Source organism: Pantherophis guttatus, chromosome 1 (genome assembly GCF_059756535.1).
Source record: "Pantherophis guttatus breed Tessera chromosome 1, ASM5975653v1, whole genome shotgun sequence".
NCBI classification, from domain to species: Eukaryota; Metazoa; Chordata; class Lepidosauria; order Squamata; family Colubridae; genus Pantherophis; species Pantherophis guttatus.
The window spans coordinates 19,739,428-19,760,704 of NC_142063.1; the positions used below are offsets into that span (position 1 = coordinate 19,739,428).

The 21,277-nt window shown below is 44.4% G+C and overlaps 2 protein-coding genes across 3 annotated transcripts in view; both read left to right on the forward strand.

Moving 5' to 3' along the window:
* Positions 1 to 2,494: 2,494 nt before the first annotated feature.
* SMIM24 (small integral membrane protein 24) lies at positions 2,495 to 12,068 on the forward strand. The gene is made up of 4 exons (XM_087894032.1): positions 2,495 to 2,612; positions 8,786 to 8,915; positions 10,391 to 10,435; positions 11,913 to 12,068. Exons 1-4 carry the CDS (start codon positions 2,546 to 2,548, stop codon positions 11,980 to 11,982), a joined length of 312 nt encoding a protein of 103 aa, XP_087750158.1. The 5' UTR covers positions 2,495 to 2,545; the 3' UTR covers positions 11,983 to 12,068.
* Positions 12,069 to 17,829: 5,761 nt separating this feature from the next.
* MFSD12 (major facilitator superfamily domain containing 12) overlaps positions 17,830 to 21,277 on the forward strand; it is a 42,988-nt gene continuing 39,540 nt past the window's right edge. Inside the window, exon 1 of one of the 2 annotated variants that reach the window (XM_034437680.3) lies at positions 17,830 to 18,440. In XM_034437680.3, coding sequence (XP_034293571.2) covers positions 18,167 to 18,440 — 274 coding nt within the window. In that variant the 5' untranslated portion in view covers positions 17,830 to 18,166. The remainder of the gene's footprint in view (positions 18,441 to 21,277) is intronic. The other variant, XM_034437681.3, reaches the window with a different exon arrangement.

A 21,277-nucleotide genomic window follows, 5' to 3' on the forward strand; every position in this document is an offset into this window, starting at 1 on the left:
TTTTTTTCAATTGTCTTTGTTCTCCAGGTTCTTTTAAATGTAAAAAGAACCTAATATAGCTAAAATATGCATGGCCACTCATCTTAAAACCAAAACCCTGGACAGTTTATAACTGGTTTAACATTACTTTTATTGGGTTATAAGATAAAATAAGATACAAAATACAAAAGTAAATAGGAAAATGGTGGGGAAAGCTTTCTTGGCAAGGTTTTTCAGAAGTGCTTTGCTATTGCTTCCTTCCTTGGGCTGAGAGAAAGTGATTGGCCCAAGATCACACAGTTGCTTTGATCCTAAGGTGGGACTAGAACTCACCGTCTCCCAGGTTCTAGTCTGATGCTTTAACCACTCCATCAAACTAGCTTTCAGTTTGCCATTGCTCAGATAAAACCATCTGCGATGGGCAACCTTGCTAGCTGGGGAATTCGGGGAATTGAAATCCATACATCTTAAAATGACTGAGACAGAAACACTGGTTTAGGATATGGTTTAGGTAATCTGTCTCATGTTGCTTGGAATAGCATAAATATGTTGGATTTTAAAGAACTACACCAAACTGGTTCTCAGTTTGCCAAAACTGAGGGATTAAGGGACTGGAGGCTAAAACATGAAGAACGGTTACGGGAACTGTCTTGTTTAATGAAAAGAAGGACTAGGGGAGACATGATAGCAGTGTTCCAATATCTCAGGGGCTGCCACAAAGAAGAGGGAGTCAAGCTGTTCTCCAAAGCACCTGAGGGCAGGACAAGAAGCAATGGGTGGAAACTAATCAAGGAGAGAAGCAACCTACAACTAAGGAGAAATTTCCTGACAGAACAATTAATCAACTTGCCTCCAGAGGTTGTAAATGCTCCAAATCTGGAAGTTTTAAAGAAAATGTTGGATAACCGTTTGTCTGAAGTGGTGTAGGGTTTCCTGCCTAAGAAGGAGGTTGGACTAGAAGACCTCCAAGGTCCCTTCCAACTCTGTTATTCTATTCTAAAACCAAAAACCAGTTCCAATGGATGACCCTACTTCTGGATCATCAAGGCATCGTATTGGATGGATGGATGGATGGATGGATGGATGGATGGATGGATGGATGGATGGATGGAACAGCAAACAGAGCAGACAGATATGTGGTAAGCTTATTTTTTTCCATCTCTTTCCAAGATAATACACATGTTCTGAAAACTGGTTCTATTGCCTCTTTACTTCCTTCCTAGAAAGCTGCTTGCTTTGGATTATCCTGCCTAGGAGAATAAGGCTGTGCATACAAACTCAGGGTTCTTTTAGATGGAGCCCATGTCCTGTGTGTCTCCCTCCCATCTCATTTCAACAATGTTCCCAGAGGATTTTTTTTAATTTCATGATTCCCCAGCCCCAGTATTTTTTCAATGTCCTCTGTAGTCATGTGGGAAAATATGGAGCGATGGTTGTGCAGCATTTTCCATAGGTTATGCTAGCAGCCATATACATGAAACACACCACATGTGAATAGATACAGGAAAGCAAAATTTGATTAATTGCTTGTTACATTTTAAAGGCGGATTCTTTCTCAGTCCTCTCAGGCTACAATTTGGAATTGTTAAACTCTACACACTCATATACACACACACACCAGCATGACAGGGTTTGGTCCTGCCCAGATTTTGGGTGCCCATGGAAAGGCTACTAGCCTGCACACCATTAAGAAAAGAAATTTCAGCTTCTTTCCCTCTAATAAAATAATATTCTTCTTTGATTTACCCTTTGACATGCTTATATAAGTTCTAAGAATTTTGTTATCCTCTTGATATTAATGAATTGCCCTCTGCATATACTCAAGGAAGATGTGATTTCGTTTTGCATGGGGAGCCTTACTACCCTGTCCCTTCCTCCCTCCCGTCCTTTCCTTCCTTCCTTTACAATATTTTTTTCCCTTGATGGCTCAATCAGCATATTTTTATTTCTTACATCCCCATTGATTGTCCTTCCTTCCTCACTTTCTCCCAATAAAAAAAATTACCCTGGATGGCTCAATTAGCATATTTTTTATCTCTGACACTCCTGTTGTTTGTCCCTCCTCTCTCTCTCTCTCCACCCTCCTCCCTCCCTTCCTTTACAATACAAATTATTCTTGATGGCTCAATCAGGATATTTTTTTATCTCTAATGCCCTCCATTGTCTGTCCCTCCCCTCCCTCCTTCCCTCCCTCCCTCTCAATAAAAAATTACCCTTGATGGCTCAATCAGCATATTTTTTATCTCTGACACCCCCGTTGCTTTTTCTCATTTGGCCCCTGATGATTCAGCCACTCCGGTTGTTCTGCTGTGTCCCCAGGGTGTCGCACGCCTTTCCATTGATCTAACTGGTTATACATTTTCCTCATATCAAAGCAGAGCAGCTTGGTATCACTTTCATAAAGCGTTAATGAGGAGTCATTATCAAGTGCCCTCCGGTTCCAAGTCCATACTCCAGGTTGCAAGGAAAATAATCCATCCCTTCCTTCTAAAATAGTAGCAACAAAGGTGCCCAGGCAAAGAACACATCGTGACACAAGGCTTCCAGGCTGAAAAAAAACCCAAGAATGAACTTGTTTTTCTACTTGGCGGTGTTTGTAGGAATTGTCTTCGCTCCCTGTTCTCATGGCCAAGGTATGGAACAGCATTAGGTGGGAAAATCTGAGAGCCGTGCTGGGAAGGATTTTGGGGGCAGCTATGTAAGGCCCCATTTGTGTCGGGAACCTTGTATAATATTTATATTAATTTATATACAGATCTTAGAAGCCACTTCAATCAGCTAACTCTGAGTGGCATGCAGTTCCTCAAAAATGTAATTTTGGATTAAAGAGAGAGATCCAGTCAAATTTTAAAAGAGATCATCTATTTAATTGCAGTTATCAAACTGGGAATTCCATCCAATTCAAGGAAAACCAATTCATCAGCTAAGGGGATAGTCATAATAACCCCTCACAGCTTCTTGAAATGACCAGATATTATTGTATGTGGTTGTCTAATAGAGCTGTTGTTTTAGAGTGATTTTTAAAATTAAAACAGGAAAAAGTACAACTCAAGCTATTATATTAGATTCAAAACTGGCCTTAAGTATTTTTTTTTAAAAAAATCTAAATGACTCCTTAGAGCTTATAAATTGACAGTTTTTACACAGCTGGAAATTCTTGAAAAATCAGAAGGGATTTGATTGTTTTCATAGAATGTCAAATCAGTTGACATTCCAATAGAAAAGTTGAACTGCAAAAAATGGCAATATTACAGGAATTCAAAAGATAACTTTCATCCAGTAGATTTTTTTTAATTATTAAATTAAACATTACATTATTAAATATAGCAAATATGTGCAACAAAAGATGAAATGATTGTCTACGATCCCATCCGAGTTACTAGATAATTTAATTAGTTTGATTTTATACTCACGATATGTAAATAAAATTAAATAAAAATTAATTTAAAAAGAACAGGAGCCTTCAAACAGGATACGGTTCTTATATCACATTTTAAAGTGACATGACTTTGTAGCTTAAATTGTCAGCTGTTTGACCCATTTCCACACTTTGTGAATATATCTTTAAATGCTACATTTAAAATGATTAAACCATTTTAATCGTTTAATCAGGGAAAATTGACCATAGCAAGAAAGAAATGCAATTTGATTATCAATTACAGCCTTTGGAGACAGCTGGTGTTAAGCTTTCCAACTTTTGAAGAGATCTCTGACCTTGTGGTGATCATTACCCTGTTTCCCCTAAAATAAGACCTCCCCTGAGAATAAGCCTAATTGGGCTTTTGAGCACATACGGTAAAATAAGCCCCCCCCCGGAAATAAGCTCTCCCTGAAAATATTTAACCACATGTGCAGCCAGTCCCATTTCCTCTGGTTAGGGTTTGGGAGAAAGAGCTGGAAATTAGGTAAGGCGGCAAGAGGAGCCCCGTCTTGCTCCACGCACCCCAAAATAATAAGACCTCCACAAAAATAAGGCCAAGTATTTATTTTGGGGTTCAAAAAAATATAAGACAGGGTCTTATTTTCGGGGAAACATGGTAGATTACAAGAAAAAGAGAAGACTGTGGTCAAAAGGAGTACACAATTATTTCTTGTGCGCCATTTGTGTTAGCCCTTTGAAGTAGTCCAGGCAAGAAGTACAACAAGGAATTTTAACTTACTAGAATATTAGAATACAACTATGAAGATGATGGGAAGTTTAGAAATAGGAAATATAAATAAATTAATACTAAAAGATACTAACTCTATCTTTTTCGCCAAATTATTTTTATTCAAAAAGTTAAAACAAACTCCAAAACAAAACAAAAAAGAATGTTTCCAAAAACAAAACCCAATTGGACAGACATTAAAAAAAATAATGTCCATTAAAAAATGAAAAACAAAGACAAAGACATATATTATTCCCCCTAGCCTAGGTGAATACTGATAAATATGTTACAACGGTGGGAAAAATATCCATCTGGTTCAGTTCCAAGCTGGGAGAAAGACCCTGGAAACATGGAGGCTGATTGGAAAGATGGTTTAATGATGAAGCAGAACCACATAGGTTCTGGGAAGTTGACCACATGGAATTGAGAGGGGGTTTTTTTTATACCTTCTCTTGGGCTTTGCACTTGAGTTTCCTGTTCCTGTGCAAGAACATGTATTCTATTGGCTGTTGTCAGACTCCCATGGGGCCATGTTGGGTCATAGCTGGCTCTATAGGCAAAGTATAAATCCTAGGTGTTTGTCTGAGCTAGATTTGGTTGAAGTTTGGACTGCTCTGAGGGTGATGCAATAATTCCTATTGTGGCTTAGTGGTTTTGTCCTATGTTGGATCTTGAGTGATGGCTGCTTCAAATCCTACCATGCTGCCTTTGTTTCAAAATACCCTGTCTTGGATGGATTATCAAATTGGCATTTCTAAAAGCTGGCCCCAGTATCTGCTGGAGCTATTAAGGAAAGTGGAAGTTGCTTTCTGCCTCTAAAAAAACATGTTTTCCATTTCTCCCTTTGGGAAATATAATAATCTGCCTTTTTTAATATTCCTCAAAATATTTCATTCTTCTGGGGGTGGGTGGGCTTCCCACACAACAATAATTGCTTCTTCCCCTTGCAGACCAGGCTCAGAATATTTCATCTTCTATGTCTGTTTGCAACCAATTTGACCTGAAACATCTAACTGTTAAACTTTGTTGTTGGTTTACCTGTTAAGTATTTTTATATGTATAGTAAATAGATGTATCAGGTCAAATTAACTCTATTTTTATTGGAGGGTTACGTTAACAGAATCTTGCACGACTGAAAGTATTTTCCCCCTCCTTTCCTGTTACTCTCCAGAAAACCAGGGAGGGATCCTTCTTGAAATGCCTCTCAGATCCCCCTCCTTCAGTGGGCTGAGGTATCTTTCTATGCAGGTTGCCCAGTGTGTAGCTTTTCTTCCTGTCTCCCAAGGCCATTCTCCCATGCCATTACAATTTGTGGCCATTTCTGGAATTTGGGCCATGGTCACTCATGCTCTTGTTAGCAATCAAATCAGATTGGTGCAGCCATATAACCTGTTTGATAAGAAAGGGACAATGGGCCCAAAGAAATCAAGGCACACAGATAATAGAAAGAATGTGTTCCAACTGGATTCCTTATGAAAAAATCCCATCTTTTAAATTAACTCCAGTTGAACAACTCCCTCTGGAACAGCAAAGAGGAACACCCCTAAGATCAGATTGGCCCTGATGGTCTTTTGTGAAGCACTGAAGACCTGGAGGCAATGCATACCATCCCACTTCCGTGCAAGCTGCCTTTAAGATGTTACACTTCAATAGAATAACAGAATAACAGAGTTGGAAGGAACCTTGGAGGTCTTCTAGTCCAACCTCCTGCTTAGGCAGGAAACCCTACACCATTTCAGACACATGGTTATCCAACATCTTCTTAAAAACTTCCAGTGTTGGAGCATTCACAACTTCTGCAGGGAGGTTGTTCCACTGATTAATTGTTCTAACTGTCAGGTAATTTCCCCTTAGTTCTAGATTGCTTCTCTCCATCCTTTGCTTCTTGTTCTGCTTTCAGGTGTTTTGGAGAATAGTTTCACTCCCTCTTCTTTGTGGCAGCCCCTGAGATATTGGAAGACTGCTATCATGTCTCCCCTAGTCCTTCTTTTCATTAAACTAGACATACCCAGTTCCTGCAACTGTTCTTCATATGTTTTAGCCTCCAGTCCCCTAATCATTTTTCTTGCTCTTCTCTGCACTCTTTCTAGAGTCTCCACATCTTTTTTTTTACATCGTGGCAACCAAAACTGAATGCAGTATTCCAAGTGTGGCTTTACCAAGGCATTATAAAGTGGTGTTAACACTTCACGTGATCTTGATTCTATCCCTCTGTTTATGAAACCCAGTGCTTCTTGTTATTGTGTCCTATTAATGTATTTATTTATTAGATTTTTATCCCCGCCTTTATGATTTTATAAGTAACTCAAGATGGCGAACATATCTAATATTGCTTCCTCCTCCTATTTTCCTCACAACAACAACTCTGTGAGGTGGGTTGGGCTGAGAGAGAGTGATTGTCCCAAGGTCACCCAGACAGCTTTCTTGTCTAAGATGGAACTTGAATTCACAAACTCTTGGTGATTGGCTTGATGCCTTAATCACTAGACCAAACTGGCTCTATTTCCTGCAAATAGGAGAACATAACATATCAGATTGGAGGTAATCAACCACTGAGTTTCTGAGGTCCACTTTTAATGTTCCAGAAGAGTTCAGGGAACACGAGAGGTGGGTGGGTATGATGCAAACAGCAAAGCTGGAATTCAGCTGCCACGAATTCAGTAGTGAATTCTTTAACATTTATTCTAAGGTGAACATCTTTATTTTCATGTACATTTTGCCTCATGGTGGCACAAAACTGCCAACCAATTTTTAACCCGTCTTGATCAGCAAAGCTTTCAGGATGCCACAATGGGCTCAGGAGTCATATCTGCCCCAAGACGACTACTACTACTACTACTACTACTACTACTACTACTACTATTATTATTATTGTTATTGTTGTTGTTGTTATTATTATTATTATTATTATTATTATTATTATTATTATTATTATTATTTCTATACCACCTTTCTCCCATAGGACTCAAGGCGGTGTACAGTCAAGAAAAATATAGATACACAAACATCATAAAATTGCTAATTAAAATTATTATTATAACATAGTTTGGCCCAATTAAATAGAACCTAAAGTTAGATAACATTTTAAAAACATTCACATGTTCATATGTTTAGCCCCGCCTGTTGGAACATCAGGGTTTTGAGGGCACGGCGGAAAGCACGGAGATCAGGGATATTTCGTATCTCCGGGGGCAGTTCATTCCAAAGGGTTGGAGCCCCCACAGAGAAGGCCCTCCCCCTGGGAGTCGCCAGTCGGCATAATTTGACTGACGGTACCCTGAGTAGTCCCTCCCTGTGAGAACGAACTGGTCAGTGGGAGGCTATTGGTGGCAAAAGATGGTCTCATAGGTAAAAATACTATAAACCAGGGATATCAAACTCAAGGTCCGTGAGCGAGATCCAGCCCGTGGGGTGCTTAGAACTGGCCCGTGGGGTCGCCCTGGAAACAGCAAAGGACCAGCCTATGATGCCTCTACCAGTGAAAACAGAGCTCGGGAGGACCATGTGTGTTTTCGGAGGCAGAGGATTGCATAAGACCATCATGGCCAAAAATGGAGCCCGGGTGGGCTGCATGCAGCCTCCCCGAGTTCTGTATTTGCTGGCAGAGGGCTGCACAAGCTCATCGCAGCCGAAAATAGAGCCCGGGCAGGCCGTTGCAGCCAAAAATGGAGCCTCAATGAGCGATGTCGAGCTGGCGATGCCCCCCCTGGCCATGCCCATCCCAGCCATGCCCCACACCACCCCTGAGGTCAAACACAACCCTGATGTGGCCATCAATTTGATGTTTGACACTCCTGCTATAAACAGTCCAGTGAAAAATACTAATATTTGTTGAAAACTCAGCAGGCAGAAATTGGAGCTGGGAACTTCCAGGAGTCCTCCATAATGAGCATTCTCATTCTGTGTGGTATCTGCGAATTTGAAACCTTAATTTTTTCTCAAATCAGATTTATCCGTTGCATTATCTTAATTTGAGAAAGATCAGGAGAATCAGCAAAGCGATTGGCAATTCAGTCTGTGCTATAGTATTTTCTTCTGTTCGAAGTGAGACATGCTCTCTCTACATGAACCACGGTGGTTAATCTGTTGTTATGTTGCAGCATCCAGCACTAAGCTCTTGGTCAAATTTAGGTCTACCGCAACTGGGCTGCAAATCTCCAGGGAGCCATTAGATGGCAGCCATAGGATACAAACCCTCTTTGTTGCCATCTACTGATCATACATATCTTTGCAGGCTGGATTTTGCACCCCACAAAAGGGGGTGTGATGCAGTGGTGAAATCCATTTTTTTTTACTACCGGTTCTGTGGGCTTGGCTTGATGGGCGTGGTGTGGCTTGGTGGACGTCGCAGGGAAGAATACTGCAAAATCTCCATTCCCACCCAACTCCAGGGGAAGGATACTGCAGAATCTCCATTCCCACCCCACTCCAGGGGAAGGATACTGTAAAATCCCCATTCCCTCCCCACTCCTGCGGGAAGGATATTGCAAAACCTCCATTCCCACCCCACTCTGGGGCCAGCCAGAGGTGGTATTTGCCGGTTCTCCGAACTACTCAAAATTTCCGCTACCGGTTCTCCAGAACCTGCTGGATTTCACCCCTGGTGTGATGGAATAATCAGACTGTAATTCAAATCTTTATTGTATCCACTCCGGCAGGCCTTGTGAAAGAAACAACCAATGGCTCCACTGCTTTGCAACCCTGGCTGGTGGGATTAACCGCTGTTACGGTCTTCTTGTTTGTGATGTTCGTGGCAAACCTCATCAATCGGATATTTTTCTTCCAAAAGTATGTCTCTTCTAGACCTCTTTCTTTAGGTTTTAAGGTCTCATTTAACACAGAACTGGAAGAACCATTGATTGACTGATTATGTGCCTTCAAATTAGCATCAGCTCTTAGCAAACACATTGATAGACCTTCTCTAGAAAGATCTGTTCCCCAACTAGGTCCTTCAGAACTTATAATGTTGTGCCCATCAACGATGTAACTGAGCTGAATCCATCCACCCTCCACACATGGAGAAAGGGTGTGTGCAGGGGTGAGTTCTAATTTTTTTTTTGCTACCAGTTCTGTGGGCGTGGCTTATTTTGTGGGTGTGGCTTGATGGTCATGTGACAATTCTTTAGGATTTAGCAGAGGTACTGGTCTACCAGGCTTTTAATTGCTTGCAGAGCTGTACCGATCTACCCATTTATTTTTGCAGGCACTGATCTACTCATGTATTTTTGCAGGCACTGGTCTACCCATTTATTTTTGCAGGCACCAAGCTACTCATGTATTTTTTCAGGCACTGGTCTACCCATTTATTTTTGCAGGCACCGGTCTACTCATTTGTTTTCTTTTACCACTGAACAGCTGTAGGGCGGCCCTTTGAAGCCCCGTGGCAAGAGTTTAAACAGTTTTTTTCCCCTCTAGCCATCAGCTGGGACTCAGGAGGCAGCAATAGATTGGGGGTGGGGCCAAATAAAAGGTAAGAATAACGCGGGGGGCCGAGGGGCAGAACCAGTTCGGTGACGTCATATCGTCACTGCTACCGGCTCAGCGGAACCGGGCGGAACCAGGAGGAACCCACCACTGGGGGTGTGTCAAAAAAGCTAAGACAGGAGTTACAACAACATGATTATACTCCACCTCTTGTTTACATGTGTTGTGTGTGAGAGGCATGTAAAAAGAGACAAGGCTTTAATTGCAGGGTCACAGCCAGAGTCTTGGCTTAGATTTCCCATCTTGGTCCCAGAGAGCTACAATCCAAATTAAAGGCTGCTTCTGGATTACAAGATTAGTTCTCTTCTTGGTCCTCCCTCTCAGCATGTATGACTGAAGCCTGACCTGCTTCATCTGACAAACACAAACCATCACAAGCACATTAAGATTAGATTCCTGATCTGCTCCACTTGGAAAAGATAAAGCACAATCGCTTTCCCAGAATCTCAGTTACATAATTAACCCATTTTGCAGATTTGCCCAAAACATTGACCAACAAGCTAATCAAAAGGGCTAAAATTTGCACAACAAATCTAAGCTGCCCAAAAGCTCCCATCCATCTCTAATCAAAGTTACAGCTAATCAAGTTGAGAGCATTATACGAATGAAGGTCACCAGGTTCCTATCTGATTAGTGTGATGGTGTGATTGTATCTCTCTTTGTGTGTTTAAGGAGTGGAGCAATGAAGGTCTTATATTTGAAGGGATGGGGGTTCTACCCTGTTTTTTTCATCCTTCCTTCCCTCCCTAATTCTTTATTAATATTGTTCCATTTTGCAGAAAGGATGACAAGGACGAGTTGGAGAACATAGAGATCAAGGGCAGGTAAATATTACTGCTTCAATAGATTTTTAAAAGGCATTTTATGTCTTGGGTATCTAGTGGTGGAGCTAGTCAACGTGGTTATTCGTGCTCCTCCCACCCAATTATGGGCATGCACAGGTAAATCCTTTACCTACAACAGGGGTCTGCAACCTTAAACACTCAGAGCCATTTGGACCCGTTTCCCACAGAAAACACTGGGAGCCTGGGTGGGCGTGGCCAACTTGACATCACTCGCTTCCACCAGTCACATGACCCCCTAGCCATGCCCACCCAGTCACATGACCCCCTAGCCATGCCCACCCAGTCACATGACCCCCTAGCCATGCCCACCCAGTCACATGACCCCCTAGCCATGCCCACCCAGTCACATGACCCCCTAGCCATGCCCACCCAGTCACATGACCCCCTAGCCATGCCCACCCAGTCACATGACCCCCCTAGCCATGCCCACCCAGTCACATGACCCCCCTAGCCATGCCCACCCAGTCACATGACCCCCTAGCCATGCCCACCCAGTCACATGACCCCCTAGCCATGCCCACCCAGTCACATGACCCCCTAGCCATGCCCACCCAGTCACATGACCCCCTAGCCATGCCCACCCAGTCACATGACCCCCTAGCCATGCCCACCCAGTCACATGACCCCCTAGCCATGCCTACCCAGTCACATGACCCCCTAGCCATGCCCACCCAGTCACATGACCCCCCTAGCCATGCCCACCCAGTCACATGACCCCCTAGCCATGCCTACCCAGCCGGTCATTAGGGCAGAGAACCGGTTGTTAAAAAACATCAGGAACCACAAAACCCTTTTGACATCTCTCTTTCCCTCCCTCCCTCCCTCCCTGTATCTCTCTCTCTCTGCCCTGGCCGCTTCTCCATCCCCCGCCTTACCTTCTTAGGCCAGGTGAGGAATGACTGGGAGGGGAGGGCGAGGGGTGGGGCCAGCCAATGATGGGATCACCCGACAGGTCACAGCAGAGGGCCCAAAGAGCCGCATGCAACTCCAGAGCTGCAGGTTGCTGACACCCGACCTACAACCATTTAGTGATCGAAATTACAATGGCATTGAAAAAAGTGACTTATGACAAGTCTTCACACTTATGATTGTTGCAGTATCCCTTATTGTCACTTGATTAAAATGTTGGTGCTTGGCAACACACATGGATTTACAACAGTTGCAACATCCTGGAATCATGTGATTGTCAATTGCGACCTTCTCAGCTGGCTTCTAACAAGCGAAGTCAATGCAGGAAGCTGGATTCGCTTAACAACTATGTGATCCACTTAACAACTGGGGTGATTTGCTTAACCATGACACACACACAAAAAAACATAAAATTGAGCATGACTCACTTAACAACGGCCTTACTGCCACGACCACCAAGCCACGCCCACAGAATCGGTAGTAAAAAAACCTGAATTTCCCCACTGCTCAGCTCCATAGTGTTTGTTTTTCCCTCTTTTCCCTACAGCGCTGAGGAAAATGTCTACGAAAACGAAGCAATGGACCCAGATGAGGAGAGTTTGCAAACCAAGATATAGAGAATCATAACAGCATGTAAAAGGTCTTTAAGGGAAAGGAGGACCAGCTGCCATTACAAAATGACTGAATTCGGAATTATCTGAAAGGCCTGGACAAGAATTTCCAGATTCAGGTGTTGTTGTTTTTTAATCACCAGCACATCACTGACCCCTCGAAATTAGATGAAACCAAAGCTAGCTCACAATAGCAACGGACGTTGCCAGGGTGGTGACTACGTGAATACAGGTAGTCCTCGACTTACAACAGATAATTTAGTTACTCTTCAAAGTTATAACAACACTGCAAAAAGTGACTTGTTATGTCCATTTTTCACACTTACGACCTTTGCAGCATCCCCATGGTCACGTGATCATGGGGATCATGATCATGGGGATCAAGGGCCTGGTGGCTCAGCAGACTGATAGCACTGTGATTAACACCAGCTGTCTGCAATTACTGTAGTTCGAATCTCTCCAAGGCTCAAGGTTGACTCAGCCTTCCATCCTTTCTAAGGTAGGTAAAATGAGGACCCAGTTTGTGGGGGCAATAAGCTGACTTTGTATAAATATACAAAAGTATGAAGGCTATTGCTTAACGCATTGTAAGCCGCCCTGAGTCTCCGGAGAAGGGCGGCATATAAATCAAATTAAAAAAAAAATAAATCAGACACTTGAAAACTGACTCATATTTATGACCGTTGCAGTGTCCTGTCACCTTTTGCGACCTTCCGACAAGCAAAGTCAATGGAGAAGCCAGATTCGCTTAACAACCGTTTCACTAGCTTAACAACTGCAGTGATTCACTTAAAAACGGTGGCAAGAAAAGCTGTAAAACGAGGCAAAACTCACTTAACAAATGTTTCGTTTAGCAACATCAGTTTTAGGCTCAATTGTGGTAGTAATTCAAGGACTACCTGTATATGTCCATGTTGTTCTCTTGGCAATAATGCAAAAACTGATTTGCAATTTCCTTTATTTCCGGTTGTTGCACATGTTTTCTGAGCTGAGTTTCCCATTCAGGCTAGCAGGCTTGAGTGATCAGGATCCAGGCCTAAGATAAAAGCAAGCTATCTAAATTTACATTACCATAAGAAAGAACGGATGAATGAATACATAAATAAATGTATTAAACTGTCTTCTGCAGAAGCCGTCCAAAGTAAATTGCTTCCTTGCAGTCATCCATTTCTATTTGTTTCTTCTAGCTAGCTCAGCTTTTGCATTATTCGTTATTATTATTTTTTTGTGGGAAATGGTTAAACAGTTATCTGGAGCTTTTTGAAAGCTACAGATAGTTCGTTGTGGTAAAAGAGGCCCATGTTGAGAAATGTTTCAGATTGGTTTTGTGAAATAACAAAAAAAACCTGCCTATCTACCCATGTCCAAAAGGATGTGGGAATGAAGCAACCGTTTTGCTGAGGTGTCACAAACACCTGAAATACACATTGTGCTTCAATGAAGAAGATCCCAAGGTCATGTGATGACAATTTATAACTTTTTTTCGCCAGAAACCAGCATTTACTTCTGGTTTCCAGCAGTAAACTCCCATTGCAGACACTTGCTTAACGGTTCTGCTTAATGACTGTCATGGCTTATGGTCATAATTCTGGGCCAGTGGTGAAAGCCAAATTTTTTTACTACCGGTTCTGTGGGCGTGGCTTAGTGGGCGTGGTGTGGCTTGGTGGGTGTGGCAGGGGAAGGATACTGCAAAATCCCCATTCCCTCCCCACTCCAGGGGGAAGGATATTGCAAAATCCCCATTCCCACCCCACTCTGGGGCCAACCAGAGGTGGTATTTGCCGGTTCTCCGAACTACTCAAAATTTCCGCTACTGGTTCTCCAGAACCTGTCAGAACCTGCTGGATTTCACCCCTGTTCTGGGCTCAATTATGGTTGCAAGTCAAGGACTACCTGCATCTGGCAGAAACCATATTGTGAGTGCAACTTTACTTGTCCTTCCTTCCTCCCTCCCTCCCTCCCTTCCTTCCTTTTGGATGCCCATGGTAGTAGGATCAGCCATGATGTATTAAATAAAACTCAACTGCTCTGTAGAACCCATCACACGGAATACATTCACACAACATAATTGGCTTCAAATAAACACAGTAAATCACATTTCGGTTTACTGTGTTATTTGTAATGCATGAAGGTTATCTAATACAGGACAGGCTGCAAAAATCCGGACTGAAAAAGGGCAACCAAAAACCAGAGTTTTCTGCGCTCTTTGCTGCAATCTGCATCTTTTGGCATTGGAAGCCATCGTGCAAATCAGGTGTACATGTTCATACTGAATTGGATGCAACTTATTTCTAGTAAGTTCCTAAGGACTAGAAACTTGAAATGGTTTTTGAAAGGACTACCTTCTGCATCACGGGTGTCAAACTCGATTTCTTTGAGGGCCGCATCAGGGTTGTGTTTGAACTTGGGGGGGGCAGGTGGGCATGGGTGTGGGGAGCATGGCCAGCTCGACATCACTTGTGTTGGGGACGCTTGTGGTGGCCTTAGTGCTATGCCAGTGAAAACGGGCTCCTGAGCTACATTTTTGGCTGCGACAGCCTCTTGCAACCCTCTGCCAGCGAAAACAGAGCTCTGTTTTCACTGGCAGAGGCACTGCGGGCTGGTCTTTTGCTGTTTCCAGGGTGACCCCACGGGCCAGATCTAAGCACCCCACAGGCTGGATCTGGCCCCAAGGCCTTGAGTTTGACACCCCTGTTCTACATTATCATATCCCTGCTGATGGGAAACCCTAGAAGAGGCACCTTAGAACAAGATGCAATGGCTTTTAAATTCCTCTCTTCCCTAGCAAACATGCACAAAGGCTAAGGTTACAAGCCCAATTAAAAGCGTCAGTAGAAGCGTTGTGGAAACAACTCACTGACACTGAAGCATCATGAGATGCACAGCGTTGATTTCAAGGGCTTTATGCATTTCCACACTCTGGAAATTAGATCTGTATGATCCTGTGTTAGATTTCGCTGAACATAAAAGTGGAGCAGAGCCAGCTTCAGGATGATGCACGGAATCAACCTTTGTTAAGGATATCAGAGTTAGATTCCAATATTTTGCGGGGTACTTTCCAGTGGTGGGTTCCTCCCGGTTCGGCCCGGTTCTGCCAAGCCAGTAGCGGTGATGATATGACGTCACCGAACCGGTTCTTTTTGTTCGGAAGCTGGGCCCTCCTCCCCCCCCCCGTGTTATTCTTACCTTTTATTTGGCCTCACCCCCAATCTATTCACTGCCTCCCGAGTCCCAGCTGATCAGCTAGAAAGAAAAAAAATTGTCTAAACTCTTGCCATGGGGCTTCAAAGAGCCGCCCTACAGCTGATCAGTGTTAAAAGGCAGTGTGGTGGTAGACCAGTGTGCTCGAAAAACAAATGGGTAAACCGGTGTCTCCAAAAACAAATGAGTAGACCGGTGTCTCCAAAAACAAATGGGTAGACCGGTGTCTCCAAAAACAAATGGGTAGACCGGTGTCTCCAAAAACAAATGGGTAGACCGGTGTCTCCAAAAACAAATGGGTAGACCGCTGTCTCCAAAAACAAATGGGTAGACCAGTATCTCCAAAAACAAATAGGTAGACCGGAATACTCCAAGAACAAATGGGTAGACTGGTACAGCTCTGCAAGCAGTTAAAAGCCTGGTAGACCAGTACCTCTGCTAAATCCTAAAGAATTGTAACTTGACCATCACACCACACCCACAATATAAGCCATGCCCACAGAACCGGTAGTAAAAAATTTTAGAACCCACCCCTGGGTTCGTTGCAACTGATAGCACTTCTGAGAATGTTCAGAATAGTAGTTGGTCTGCCTAGATCAGTGATGGCAAAACTATAACCCGCATGTCAAAGCGGTTGGGCAAAGGACAGCAACAGCTATTCTTGAAAGCACACTGCATTCCTGCACAATTTTCGGAGGCTGCGGAGGCCCTGTGAGAATGGGATGTGCTCTTGTGCAGCCTCCAGTCTGGTAATGTTTAATATAGTCTGGTAAATATGTACAAATATAACAAAAACTCTTGGTGGGGGGAGGCTGAATAATTTTTAAAGTAGAAAGGGGCCTCGGGAGAAAAAAGGTTTAAAAAGACTTTATCTAGGAGAAGCCCGTTTGAGAATGTTACCAACTTTTCAAAGGGGTCTGCGCTTATGTGCCTTTCACAGCAAATCCATTTGCATAAGGGGCAAGTGAGGACTCGACTCTAGTAGAGTTATGAGTACTAAAGTCCTGTCTACTCTATAGGTAGTCCTTGACTTACAGCAGTTCATTTAGTAACCATTCAGTCACAATGGCATTGAAAAAAGTGACTTATGACCATTTCCCCATATTTATGACCATTGCAGCATCCTCATGCTTGACGAATTTTGACGAGGTCAGTAGACAGACACTTAGCAACTGACTCATATTTATGACTCGTGCAGTGTCCTGAGGTCATGTGATATAATACCCTTTTGCAACTTCTGACAAGCAAAGTCAATGGGGAAGCCAGATTCACTTAACAGCTGTTACTCACTTAACAACTTGTTACTTGCTTAATGCATTGTAAGCCGCCCTGAGTCTCTGGAGAAGGGCGGCATATAAATTAAAGCAAAAAAACAAACAAACCTGCATTCAATTAACAACTGGCAAGAAAGGTCTTAAAGTGGGGCAAAAGTCCCTTACAAATGTTTCACTTAGCAACAGAAATGTTGGGCTGGACTGTGATCGTAAATTCAGGACTACCTATATTTCCAGCTGTAAGGCCATGGGGGTCTCAGCTACTCCAGAAGTCATGGAACTACAACCTCCAGAATCCATCTCTATGTCAATGCTGGGAGTGGGAGCCCTGGGGTCTCTGTCTGAACAAAAAGCTAAAGATCTGGGGAATCTGTGCAAATCTAAAAACACATGAATAGGGCATAAAATGGACCAAAACTGTGGATAGCAAAAGCATAGGCGAACTTTTGCTTTCTTTGGGTAAGCTGGCAACTTGAGGTTCAAAGAATGAGAGCCCTGGAATTCAGCTCCTGGAATGTGGAGTTGGGAGTGTGGAGAGTGCTGATCCATAGCCACAGACTGAACAGCTGACGACAAATCGGAGTCCCCCTTTGATGCAAGTCATCCAGGAAATGTCTATGGAGATTCTCAGTCATCCAGGTCATGGTTGTCCCAAAGGTGCTTTTTCAAGAGGCTTTCTTGGTTTTCTTTGAAGACGTTTTGCTTCTCATCCAAGAAGCTTCTTCAGCTCTGACTGGATGGTAGGAAATGGAAGGATTTATACTTCCTGCAGACAGCTGGTCATTTGCATTCTTTTAGTGAATCATTAAGGCCACCTGGAGGTTTATCTCAGGGTCACCTGAGTGGCGCAAACGGGTGTTGAGCCTTCTTGGAACTGGTGAAAGGACTGTGTTGTAGATTGGATGTCATACCCTGTCCCTCTCTCTTGAGAGAGGGCTATTCAATTTTGACACAGACGGCCTCTTTTACCCCTGTTCAACCCAAGCGGTCCCCTCTGTCCAAAATGTGGACTTTGCTATCTTCAAAAGATCACCCTTTGTCTTTGAAATGCAGATGGGTTTGTTCTCCTATGTTGTGCCATGCGTTTATGAAGTGATTGTTTTGTTTCCCCAACCCACAGATCTGCACGTGGCTCACTGCACCTTTACGGCATCTACCACGTTGCTCAGTTTGCGTCTGGGTGTTTTATCCTTGAGCTTGGAAGAGGCTTCTGCCATAGCGTATTCTTGGGTTTGAATCCGAGAGTCGATTTCGCTTTTACTGGAGAAATTCGCCAACCCGAAAGGCGGAGCGAAGGACACGAAGCCGGCTTCTGACTAACGCCGAGCCCTCCTTTTGAGGCGAGGCTTCTTCGCAAAGCAGCCTCCCCATTGGCTCCATCCGCCAGGCCGTTGGAGGAGGCGCGCCTATCTGCCCCGGGGCGGAGCCAATTGGGGGCGCCGCGGTGCAACCTAAGTGGTTACGTCGCCGGCCACCAACCGGGGGGGGGGGGCTTCCCCGGAGGCGATAAAAGCGGCTCTGCGGTCGCATGGCTGGGCTGTTCCCCTCAGGGGCTACAATTCTTCTTATTTTTCCCGCCCGGGCCGGACCTGGGCGCTTCTCCCGCGCGCTCCAGCTGATGCGCCCTACCGGTGCGCTTTTACGCACAGCTGGGGCCATCGGGTTCCAGGCCCCGGCGCTGTGAGCCGCGTCTCGCTCTTCGCCTCCCCGGCAGGATGGACGCCCCGTCGCCGCCGCCGCCGCTGCCCCTTCGCGACCGGCTGAGTTACTCGGTGGGCCATTTCCTGAACGACTTGTGCGCCTCGATGTGGTTCACCTACTTGCTGGTTTACTTCCATTCGGTGCTGGGCTATAGCACCCAACATGCGGGGGCGCTGCTGCTGGCGGGGCAGGTGGCCGACGGCATCTGCACGCCCCTGGTGGGCTACGAGGCGGACCAAGCGGGCGGGTGTGGGCGCTACGGGCGGAGGAAATCCTGGCACCTGGCTGGTAAGTCGGACTAATAATAATAATAGTAATAGTAATAGTAATAGTAATAGTAATAGTAATAATATTATACTATATATAATATATACTATTACTATATTACTATTACTACTATTACTATTATATTATTATAATAATAATAGTAATAATAATAGTAATAGTAATAATAGTAATAGTAATAGTTATAGATAACACTGGTCGGGCTTTGCCCCAGTTAGACGTAAGGAGGGACGCGATGACCAGAATTTTAAAAGGTGACGCTAAATTGGAGTAAGCTGTTTGGAAAGAGGAAGCGGATAAACAGGAATGAGGAGAGAAGCCTAGGATCGATGAAGTAACTTCGCCGGATCAGATCGAGGGATACTTGTTTTTTCCAGCTAACCGTTGTGAAATGAATGAGTAGGGCGTAAAAGTTTAACAACCCTGTCCCGGTTTTGGCAATTTGAAGATGCTGGCTGGGGAATTCTGGGAATCGAAATCCACACATCTTCAAATTGCGGGGGTTGAGGAAACACCCCTTAATAGCGATCTGCATCTTCTCCAAATAAATGGAGCATCATGCTGACGTTACTGGAGATTCATGTATTTCAACACCATGACTAGAGATCTGTTGGATGCTGCTTGAGCCCAAGTGAGGTTTGCAACAATTCTCACTGTTCATCCCTAGCCTGTTTTTCTTGTAATAGTTAATTCTAAATATGAATGTTCTGTTTGATTACAGATGAGAACTTTGGCTTATGAGGAGAAATGGGGGTATATCAGAGTGCTGGGCTTTTAACTCTGGTGGCATGCAGATGGTCAAGACACTCCAGTTGCTTGGCTTCCTGGACAATGTACTGCTCCCTACCATGGAGGCTCCATTTGGAGAGTACACCCATTAGTCTTTAATATAGATTCCTACATTATTATACTATTAGTAAGAGCAAAAGCCTCCTTTCCCCGTAACACAATTCAATTCACTGCCATGCGGTCTTGTCATTTGGCTAAAATGATTTTAAAAAGGCAAAGTCGGGGATCTAAGATATTATAGGGTCTCCTGCTTGAGTAGAGGGTTGGACTAGAAGACCTCCAAGTTCCTATCCAACTCTGTTATCTTCCAATCTTCTAATGCCAACTAAGCTTAATTCAGGTAGAGTCTCTCCTTGATTGCGACTTGCTAAGGGAAGGCACCAGCAGAGGAAAGCTGGTTACTGCTGTTATGCTTTGCTCACGTGTTTGCAGGGTGTCAGCTGATTTCTACATTCATGGATGCCCTAAATCAGTGGTCCCCAACCTTTTTATCGCCGCGGCCCGCTGAGCGCGCGCAGGGGTGGGGCCACGGCCCAGGAGCCTTTGCGCAGGCCCATTGCGCACGGCCCAGGAGCCTTTGCGCTGAAGCGTTCCTGTCCCCCGGCCGCTGCGCGGCCCGGCGCCAGGTACTCCACGGCCCGGCACCGGTCCGCGGACCGGGGGTTGGGGACCACTGCCCTAAATGATCTCTTGCTTATCTGTTAGAGCAGAGCTCTCTCCAAATGTAGAGATAAACAACAGCTTAGTTTCCTTCTGGACTGTTGAGCATTTAGGTTACTATTGCCCATCCTCTTCTTTATGTGTTTACATTATTTATATGACTGTCCATCTCACAGCAGTGACTCTAGCTGGCCTACATAATTAAAGCCAACGTTTAGAACAGACCAAATAATAAACATCTGAGGTTGCCAACAGAAGGTTCTAGGCCTCATAATAAAAACTTCACATGAACCTTCCAGCCCAAAGGTTTGGAGCAGGGGTCAGCAACCTGTGGCTTCGGAGCCACATGCGGCTCTTTGGACCCTCTGCTGTGGCTCCCTGTCAGGTGATCCCACCACTAGCTGGCCCCGCCCCTCGCCCTCCCCTCCCAGTTACTCCTCACCTGGCCTGAGAAGGTAAGGGCGATGGTGGGGGATGGAGAAGCGGCCAGGGCAGAGTCGGAGAGATTCGGAGAGAGTGGGAGAGAGAGATACAGGGAGGGGGGAGAGAGGGAGGGAGGGGAGAGAGAGAGATGTCATAAGGATTTTGTGGTTCCCGGTGTTTTTTAACAACTGGTTCTCTGTCCTAATGACCAGCTGGGTAGGTGTGGCTAGGGGGGGTGTCATGTGACTGGTGGAAGTGAGTGACATTGAGTTGGCCATGCCCACTCAGGTTTTGTGGCTCCCGGTGTTTTCTTTTCTGTGGGAAAAGGGTCCAAATGGCTCTTTGAGTATTTAAGGTTGCAGACCCCTGGTTTGGAGGAATAGCCAGGCTTTGAGTGCCTTGCAAAAAAGGCTAACGAGGTGGAAGCCATCCAGATCTCTCGAGAGATGGAGCTCCGCAGAGGAAGCACTGTAAATTACAATGCCTGATTCTAACGGGATGACATTGTTAACGGAAGGAACCAGAGCATGACCTCCCTGCTAAAACTGCTGGGGCGAGCAGAGATGATGAGTTTTATGGTGGTAGCTTCCATTAATGAATAGTGCTTTGTCTGGAACAAGGCTGGCGTTTGTCAAATGTGTCGGGGTTGCTTTAGTAGAGGGGCTCCATTCTTGCAAATTTTAGAAATGGTAATGTTCCCCTTCGATTGCTTTTGCAGAATTGGAAATCCCCAATAATGATGGCAAGACGTTTTGATCAAGGTGTGGTTCGTAGCAAGGCAAGCATCAACACAAGAACCGCAAACCAATCCCATAAAATGTGCTCAGAGCCTAATAAATGCAACACTAGCACAAAGTACTTAACAACACAGTATCTAACATACTTCTTTGGAATAAGACTCAGTGCACAAGACATCCGAAGTAATTTAAAGCAGGTGTTAATTTGGAACTGGTATCTAAATAAGAGAT